At 48.1% G+C, this 9,713-nt stretch overlaps 1 protein-coding gene across 3 annotated transcripts in view; it reads right to left on the minus strand.

The window, feature by feature from the left end:
• Positions 1-9,040, minus strand: part of GALNT18 (polypeptide N-acetylgalactosaminyltransferase 18) — a 353,141-nt gene extending 344,101 nt beyond the window's left edge. Inside the window, exon 1 of one of the 3 annotated variants that reach the window (XR_004351151.1) lies at positions 8,370-8,807. Coding sequence is in view for 2 of the 3 variants with exons in the window: in XM_032640889.1 (XP_032496780.1) it covers positions 8,370-8,604 (235 nt within the window). In the remaining variant the exon portion in view is untranslated. Of the gene's footprint in view, positions 1-8,369 lie in introns of all 3 variants that reach the window. The other 2 variants (XM_032640889.1, XM_032640890.1) reach the window with 2 other exon arrangements.
• Positions 9,041-9,713: the final 673 nt, after the last annotated feature.

The raw sequence follows: 9,713 nt of genomic DNA on the forward strand, positions 1-9,713 counted from the left end.
CTTCACAAAACTGAAACTGAATGTTGGACAGTGAAAGAGAACTACATCTCAGAAATGCATACCCACTGACTGGGAGGGTCTGTCCTAGCAACGTATTTTAATCTATAATTGTGTAGCCAGAAAAAACTACCAAAGCATTAGTGTTCATATAATCAGGAATCCTCTTGCTTAAAGCTCCAGTTGGCTGCATTCAGCTGGGTCCATAAAGAGTACATAGACCCACACAGAAGGTTCCAGAACAGCAGCTGTTCCCAGTTGCTGTCACAACATATTGGATGTTGGAACATTTGTGCGGTAATTTGTTATTAACAATAATTTAAGCACCAAAGCGTATGAATGATTAAGGTTAACTATAAATTGAAGGAATTTCAAGGTTATCAGATTCTCTTGCATATTAATATGCTTTTGTAGGTGGGAGAAAAAGGGATGGAGTGCAAATGAACACAACATGTTAGGACACGCATCATCCTGGCCCTGCCCTGGGGCGTGTGCCCTGCATGTGAAGGCATGTGTGTGAGGAGGGGGGAAATATTGAAAATGCCTGTGCTCAAGCATTGCATTGTGGAATGGCACTAACTCTGACCCCGAAGGCAATGTGAGATTTGATAAGATGACAACTGTAGGCACAATGGAATAATCAAATCTCTGCAGAATTCAAGACGCTCCAGCCCTAGGGAGACTTTCAAGGCCAGCATAAAAAGTGCAACCCACCATTCATAGAATCTAGACCATCAACCAGCAGACCTAACCCACTCTGCCCCTTGCTTTCTACCACAGTGCCCGTCCCACATTTATAGACTTCTGCCCCTCCCACTTCATGCATAATCCTCTCTCTCCCAAAATTCCACCTTGGTGCCTCCTGACTACATTCATCACTCATATTCAGCTTGGTGTTTCCCCAAAGGACTTTCTGTGCAATATCACCTCCATCTGGACTGCCCTCCTACATGCTTCTCACAGGGCAGCCTATCTGTCCTAGTCTCCAGAATTGAACCCAAGCAACGAAAAATAAAGAGACCCCCAAGCGCCAAATCAAAGCAGTAGCCCATTCAGCTTTCCAAGTTAAGTCAGAAATCCTATAGGATGGTAATGAAGATGTTCCAGTAACCCTGTATGTGTCTCTGGATCCCATGAGCATCTTTGCAAAAACACAGACCAGCCAAACCCACGTAACTGAAGCTGAACTTCAAGGCCCTCACAAACCAGAAAACCAGAAAACCAGACTGTGGCTCTCCGGCATTTCATTCTGAATTCTCCTTGAGATTCTATATCAACCTACTTATCAAGGGCAAATAACAATTTATGTCAAGTGAGTGGGAAAGGATGTGGAATTCATTTATTTTACAGCCTACACACTGCTGGATAAAAATGAAAATTCTCTGGCCACGCGAAAAAGTTGTATTCTTTGGCAAGGCTTTTCTATTCCATGTAGATGTGGTCCTGGGCTATTAATAAAGATAATTGGGCTCAATCTCTAAATTTTGCTATTGAACTCTCTCAAAATATCAATCTCTGTTACTAATATAATTTTACATGCCACAGTTCATTCTGAAGGACAAATAGGTTTACTCTTTAAATGACACCCTTTCCTCAGATAATCTCCAAGCATTTAGCAAACATCATATCCTCTTCTTTACAACCCTGCCAAGTCAGGAATCAGATGAGAAGGACACCAGCCAATTCTTAGTGACATCCAAAAGCCATAGGGGACAGAAAAAAAAAAAAAAAAAAACTCCCAACATCCAGGCCTTGGATATTTTCTGATTTTTAGGAACCATATATGCGTTTGTACTCTTGGTGAGGCAACCTACTGTTACTGGCCTGATGTACATTAATATGCACATAACATGCCTAATAAAATTTTAGGAAACAAAAGCAGTTAATAATCCATTTCTCCCATTGTTGGAATGATCTTGACTAAATGAAGTAAGATAATGGATTTAGAAATTAGTCATATAATGTAATACACTATCAATCATGGTATTCAGAAGGGTAAATAGATGTTACAAGAACATCACCCAGGAATTCAATTTCCTTTTAGATTTGTTTACTCTCTTGAATTCTTTATGCTACCATCATCCCTCACAAAAATCTAACACTCTGATGTTTCCTTTCTCCCAAAACAATGATTTGCAACCCTTTCTTTAAAAAGAAAGCATAGCCCTTTTAAAGATGAAATATTTTACAGAATTCCAAATATAAGACAGATGAAACAGGAACAGCATTGGTTGCATGGAGGGGAGAGAATGGGTACTGGCGGGGTCCAAGAGACCTCACTTGACCCTTTTATTTCCTTTTTTATTTTTTAATTAATTTATTTTATTTATTTATTTTTGGCTGTGTTGGGTCTTCGTTGCTGTGCGCGGGCTTTCTCTAGTTGCGGCTAGCAGGGGCTACTCTTTGTTGTGGTGCACGGGCTTCTCACCGTGGTGGCTTCTCTTGCTGCGGAGCACAGGCTCCAGGTGCACAGGCTTCAGTACTTGTGGCACGCGGGCTCAGTAGTTGTGGCTCGCGGGCTCTAGAGCACAGGCTCAGTAGTTGTGGTGCACAGACTTAGTTGCTCCGCGGCATGTGGGATCTTCCCGGACCAGGGCCCGAACCTGTGTCCCCTGCATCGGCAGGTTGATTCTTAACCATTGTGCTACCAGGAAAGCCCAACCCTTTTATTTCTTAAGTCCCAGGACAAACCTTCCAGAAGCTTGGGGCTCTTGGGGACAGTTTGAAAATCACTATCCTAAGGTATATGTGTAAAGCAAAATTTATGTATATAAAATAGAACGCAGGCATAACATATATTTCATTAATTAATTAATGATATCTGGAAATAAAACATATATATAAAACACACAAATCGCAAACACTGATATCCCAAGAGGAAAAGCTGGCAAAAGACACCAATACGAGGTTAAAACAAATATAGGGCTGGGGGGAAGATACTAAGTTCTACAGTAATCAAAGAAGTACAAAGCAAAAGAATAGAACATTTGACAGTGGTTACATCTGCCCAGAAAAAGTTGAAGGACAGCACCCAATGCTGGCCAGCCTCCGTGAAACAGGAACAATAATACATTGCTATCGGCTGTATAGAAAGACTTTCCTCTTGAAAAACAATCTTTCACAAAAATGTTCATATTCTTTGAATCAGCAGTAATCCCACTTCTGGAAATACATCATTAAAATCGTTCAGAAGAAGAACACGGTGAAGTGAAGATGTTTATTTCTGCGTTAATTATAATAGAAAAGCAAATGTTAAGTAACAGGCAAGTGGTTAAATCGATAATGGTATATTGATGGTGCAATATTATGCAGTCACTAAAAATACAGTAAAATTTCTCTTTAAATATCCTCCACTTAATCGCCTCTCCAGATGAAGCATGCTTTCATTCTCTCCATGAAAAGCAAAACAAAACCAGGATGCCTGTGTCCCTCTGTGTCAGCTTCTCTCTCCCACCCCATTCACATCTCCTGCTAACAACTGAGCAATACTCCTACCAAGAGTCCACTGGGTTTGTTTCCAAATGTGTTTAGACTCTTGGTACTTATCATTGTAACAGCATAATTTAATTACATATTATATAAACTAACGGAATATCATTGCTAAAAAGATGAGAGTCGTTCCTAAGAAAATTAATTTAAAGCCTTGGAAAGACTTATAAGGTTAGTCACATAACTAGCAGTCAAATTACTCGTGAACAAAATCACTGCAAAAGACCAGACAAAAGTCATAAAAATTTAGGCTACTACACTGCTTCATAAGCATCTTCAAGTTCTCAGTGAATGTTAAAGAAAACAGAACTAGAAGTCAGACTTCGTAAACAGCACCTTATGGGAGTGGTTCATTCAAGGAAGATGATCAGAAAGGCAATGGGCAGACCCAGCCCAAAGACAAAGCCTTGGCCTTACATCAAAAGGCTGACAAATAAATGCATATTCTGAATAATATTAAAACAAAATATTTAATGTATGTATGTAATATTTTATTTTATTCTCCTCTTTAACCAGTTTCTTAATAAACTAACTTAAATCCCAACTGTGTTGAATAAGAGGGATTCTATCGTCCTTTAAAAACAAGTTCACTACAACAGGGGCCCGGAGTGCCTTGATTCACCACTGCATCCAATTTCACCTCCCCAATGTGTTGCCTGGCACATACTAGGTCTCCAATAAATAAGGATTAAATCGATAAACTATGTAGCAAATATGGAAAAACTGCTTCTAACAAAAAGCAAACTGAGGAAAGCAGAATATTAAATTACATGTAAACCACGACTACACCTTCGTTTTTAAATACGGAGGCAGATGGACAAAACTAGAAGGCAATGCTCAAAATACAAAACAGTTGTTTTAGGTTAGAATGAATTAGAGGCAATTTTATACATGTTAAAATATTTTCTTCAATATTGGCACATTCTTTTACAGATTCAAAAAGATACTCATCAAAAAAAAGAGGGGCTTCCCTGGTGGCGCAGTGGTTGAGAATCTGCCTGCCAATGCCGGGGACACGGGTTCGAGCCCTGATCTGGGAAGATCTCACACGCCGCGGAGCAACTAGGCCCATGAGCCACAACTACTGAGCCTGCGCGTCTGGAGCTTGTGCTCCGCAACAAGAGAGGCCGCGACGGTGAGAGGCCCGCACACGGCGATGAAGAGTGGCCCCCGCTCGCCGCAGCTAGAGAAAGCCCACGCACAGAAAAGAAGACCCAACACAGCCAAAAATAAATAAATAAAATTAAAAAAAAAAAAGATGTTGTTTTGGTTTCTACTGGACTTCCACAATAAGAAGTGAACCCACATTTCCATTTCTTAAGCTCTGCAACGCTTCAGCCTCCTTCGGCACTTTCTACTTAACCCACTGCACCACCTGCAGCAATCCCATCTTTCTCCTCCTAAGACCACACGTGTACTAACACTTATTTTGTGTTTCCAATCTATCAGGATGCTCTTTTTAAAATCTGGAGTTATCCACCCTCTCATTTACCATCTATCTGGTTAAAAAAAAAAAATTATCAAAACTGCAATTTCCATTCCCAAGAGATACCCAAACACCATCTAATTATATCATTCAATCAGAAAACAAATTAAAATGAACTACCACTGCAACCCCCAAGAGGAAAATAAACTTTTCAGTCATGACTGGAATGTAGCTTTAGGGTGACGCTCCAAAGCCTCTTCTAATTGCAAGTCCTATGGAGCATCCAGCAGAACATTCTGTGACATTTGCAGCTTCCGAGACAACTTCCCTTCCAAAGCAAAGAGGAGCCTGTGCGAGCCTCCAAAGCAAAACAGTCATTTGAGAATGGAAATGCTTTTATTATTGACTAACCAGTGTGCACTGGGGACCCTCACTGTGTACCCATTCATTCATCCACTCGTCCATCCAACACGTACTCTCTGAGGAATGTGCCAGGAGCTGTCCTGGGTGTTCCACGAACACTTTTTAAGTGAATGTAACCTCTGCCTTTTGGCATGAAACAAAACAAAACCCAGAGATTCCTGAGTTTAACTATGGAAGAGTCTCCAAGTGGAAAGGCTATGACTCCATCATCCCTCAGCCACCCTCTGAAGTCTCTTAAGTCTGACACCCACTCCCACCGTCAAGTGACTCCAGGAGAGCACTGCTGCCCCTGGGACCCTCTGGCCCTCTGAAGAGACAGTACAGTATGTGGTTAAGAACACAGATCCTGAAGCAGCATTAGCTGGGTTTAAATCCCTGCACCTTAGGCAAATCATATAACCTCTCCGTCTGTAAAACGGAGCTAATATACCTACCTCGTAGGGTGAGAAGGATTAAATAATTCGTTATACGTAAAGCATTTAAAATAATGCAGCTGCTATATAATTTTTAGCTATTATTATCATCCCTATTCCCCCTCGGCTCAGCAGGGTAAACCGGATGGCTCAAAATGCTCTACTAACTAGAGGAAACTTGACAGTGGAATACATACGATCAGCCCGTAACGTCAAGGACGAGCCTTTGATCTATTCCTTTCCCACCCTCTGCCTTCAGAGAGCTGCACTTGGCCAGTCCCAAACATAGTAGACCCCTTACTTAAGCAGGTAAATCCCTAAATTTAAATTCCCCAAATACTAGCTCAGGGATGGCTCCAGCACCACCAGGGGAGCTGTCACTAGTCATGGCTATGCCATCATGGCACAACCAGCCAAGCACCCTCTGCCCTCCCCCTGCTTCACGGCTAGTCTTTCCCAAATCATTGACCCTTCCCCAAGCCGCTAGGGGTTGTGGCTTCTGCCTTTCCGCCTGAGAATCTGGTCATTTCTGAATATCTACGGGACTCATAACACAGTCATCGCACATACACAAGAGAACTGGAGCGACACATGTTTTAAGAATCCTGCTTCCTCTTATTTTCCCGTCTCTCTCAATTTTTTCAGGTATTTATTTGAAAGTTCCGAACAAGGCACAGCTATAAGATTTCTTGGGAGCAAAAGCACAAGGCTTCCTTTCAACTTCCACATTGCACTCATTTTCATGTACAGCCTTATAAATCATGTGACACGGTCCACATTCTACATGATAGGGGGGCACTCTGGGATGAGTTCATGGGTTAATAATGTCTCCTCACTGCTTCCCAAAGTAGTACCTTGCTCACCTCCTCCCTGACCAGATCAGAAAGCACAAGAGAATCATTTTCCAGAAACATAAACACACACACACACACACACACACACACACACACACACACAGAATCTGTGAATGAAAATCTCTTAAAATCTGTGGGCAAACTGGAAATGTCAAAGTAAGGTATGGCCTGTGTCTCCCTGGGAACATTCTGAATCACCCTGGAGCAAACACTGCACTTCTATTGCTGACTGTCAATCTGGACCCATGGGATGGAAAAGGACAAGAAACACAGCAACAGGCACCATCAGATAGATAAATTGGTCTGCCACGCAAGCCCAGTGGCAGGCTGAGAGGCAGAGGCAGGTATGAAGGAGAGCTGTGAACGGTGTCCTTTTCTGGGGAAGTGTCAGAGCCATGAACTTGACTTGAAGTCGTCAGTCAGGAAGCACCATGGATACGCATACCTCTCCTGCACTCACCTGAACCTCCCCCTGGGAAGGAACTATTCTGTACACGTGGGGAAACAAACCAAATGTAGAGAGAGCAGCTGTCCCCACGACGGCAGGGGCAGCGGATGCAAGGGTTGGATCCTGACACCCATGTGTCAACAAAAGAGAGTGCTCCTGGGGGAGAAATATTCAACCAGATGACGGTGCCAAGGTCTGCCGGGTGCTGAAACCAGAGCCTAGCAGGCCTGCCAGGTTTACAGGTGAACTAGGCTCAGCTGGCCCTGCCCTGCCCTTAAAAAGCAAACATGCCTGATAGAAAACAGGTGGCGCAGAGGCGAAGAAACGAGAAATGTGAACGTGAGACACGGGCATGTGTGTGCACACACGGCCGGCAGGGCCCAGAACTCTCTATCCGCTGCCTCTGACAGCTCATCGAACAGGGTCGCCTGGGAAGAGCGCTCCGTACCCCATCCTCCCCTTGGTCCCAGCCCTGGCCTCGAGCGCAGTCACTCGGCTCAGCCTTAGACTCCAGACCTACCCCGCGCGGGTCTGTCTGCTCTGCCCCAGCCGCTCCCTGGGCCTGAAAGTGGAGCTACCGGAGGGAATGGCCTTCACGGCGGCCCGGGGCGGGTTCTCGCGGTCCTGGCCGGAGGCACCACCGCATGAAGAGAGCTCCAAGCTCCCATGCTTCTTCCCCGCGCCAACACCTGCTCCTGGAGAGGGTCTTGGACCCGCGGGTAGTGGTGGGAGTGGGGACCGCTAAGGTTCAGACAGCCCTCCTAGCCACAGAGCCCCCTGCACTTCCAACAGCCTACAGGCCGCTCACGGCGTGGCTGGAGCTGCGCAGTCTTCCTAGCTCCGGCTCGTCCCGCAGCCTGTGGGTCCTAAATGGCAACGGCTGGGGCCGCTCGGGCATCTCGCCGTAGGCCCTACAGCGGCCAGATGAGCTCGATTGCCCGCGCGCTCTCCCTTGTACACCCACCAACATTCACACGTACGCACACCTTGAACTGGACCTGTGTTCAACCCCTCGAGCAACCAGCCAGTAGCCACACGCACACTGGGACTCGTGCGCAGCGCGCCACCACGCCGCCAGCGAGCTGCACACACCCGCTCGTGGAGCCCCGCGCACACACGTGTGCCCTGGAGAAGCGCGCAGGGCCGCAGACACTGAGGGTCCCGCTCTCAGGCAAGAGCGTACACGCAGCCCCCCAAGCGTCTGCGGACTCAGAGCCCCGCAGTCGCTCGAGAGATGCCTACCAGCCCCAGCGCACCCCGCACCGCTCTGGGCACTCCCTGGCCCCGTGGGCGGCCCAAGTTTCCCGGGGCGTCCGTACCTTGGATATGCTGCTTGATGACATTCTCCAGATGGTCCAGCCGTTCAATAATCTTCAAGGTGTCCCCTTTGTCTTCCTCCAGCTTCTTGTCGGGTGCCGGCTCCTGTCCCCGCACATACACGCTGGCGATGTAGTTGGTGACCCAACCCACGTAGAGCAGACAAATGATGTTGGTCATGCCGCTCAGGATCACGCAAGTGGACACCAAAGTTTTGGTCTTTCTGGTGCACACCATTCTGGGCTCCCTCCTCCATATAGAGCTCCCGGGGGCCCCTCCTCTTTGCGCACCCCGGACTCCCCTGTGCTGTGCTCACACCCCCTAGCACGCCTCCGGCCGCCGGGCGCCCGAGCACCTAAGTCCCGACGTTCTCCAAAGCCCGGACCGCTGGCGGTGGAGCCGCGGTGCCCAAGTTTGGAGCTCCCGCCGCTGGTCGCCCGGAGAGAGAGCTTGACAAAGGAAATGAGGTGGATTTTTTTCTTCCAAATTAAAAATCTCCAAGCCCTTCTCGGAGCAGTCGCGGGTGGTCTGCAGCCGCGCGCCCTGATACGCACGTCTGGGAAACTTTGCCACAGCCTGTGTCCGCGGCCGCGCCGCTTCCCATCGCCGGGCGCCGACTGCCTTAGCGGTCCGACCGGCCCGCGCTGCTAGAAGGACAGCGGCGGTGGCAGCGGCGGCACGGAGAGCCGCGGACACAGCGGCCCGGCCCCCTCCGAGCGACAAGCGCCGCCACCAATCGCGCTCCGGCTCGGGAGAGGGGCCGGGGCTGGGCGGTCGCAGACCAACTGGGAGGGCGCGGGGGGCGGAGTCCGGCCCCCCGGCCCCACCTGCTGGCCGCCCTTGGCCCCCGCCCTCCAGGGACGCTCCACATTCTCCGCCCGCGCCCGCGCTGGCTGCCTTGGACCAGAGGCTCCCGGGGAGGGCGCGCCGCCAGTCCCAGCCTTAGGTCGGCAGATTCCACCTCTAGGGGGATTCCACCTCTTGCTCTTGCGCAGGAACCTCCAGTCTTCCGGAGGTCGCTCGGTTCAGCGCTCCTCACTCCACCCGGCCGCGGGGCTTCTCGCGCTGATCCCACCGGCCGGCTCCTCGGCCCTTTTTCTGGTTGCCAGGACGCAGAGAGGCCAGGGAAGCATGGGCCGGATCGCCTGTCCTGTCTTGCCCTTGATCAGGCCCCGTGGGCGTCCACTTCTTCTTTGGCCTCACTTCGACCTCCACCCTGTCAGCCGGCTTCCTGGATATCTCCAGACTCGGCAGCTGTCAAAGGAGCCAGCCCTGTTAGGACTCTCTTAAAATATTCTGGACCACCACCACTACCATCCCCCTCAAAGATTTTGGCCCCTGGCTAG

Source organism: Phocoena sinus, chromosome 8 (genome assembly GCF_008692025.1).
Source record: "Phocoena sinus isolate mPhoSin1 chromosome 8, mPhoSin1.pri, whole genome shotgun sequence".
NCBI classification, from domain to species: Eukaryota; Metazoa; Chordata; class Mammalia; order Artiodactyla; family Phocoenidae; genus Phocoena; species Phocoena sinus.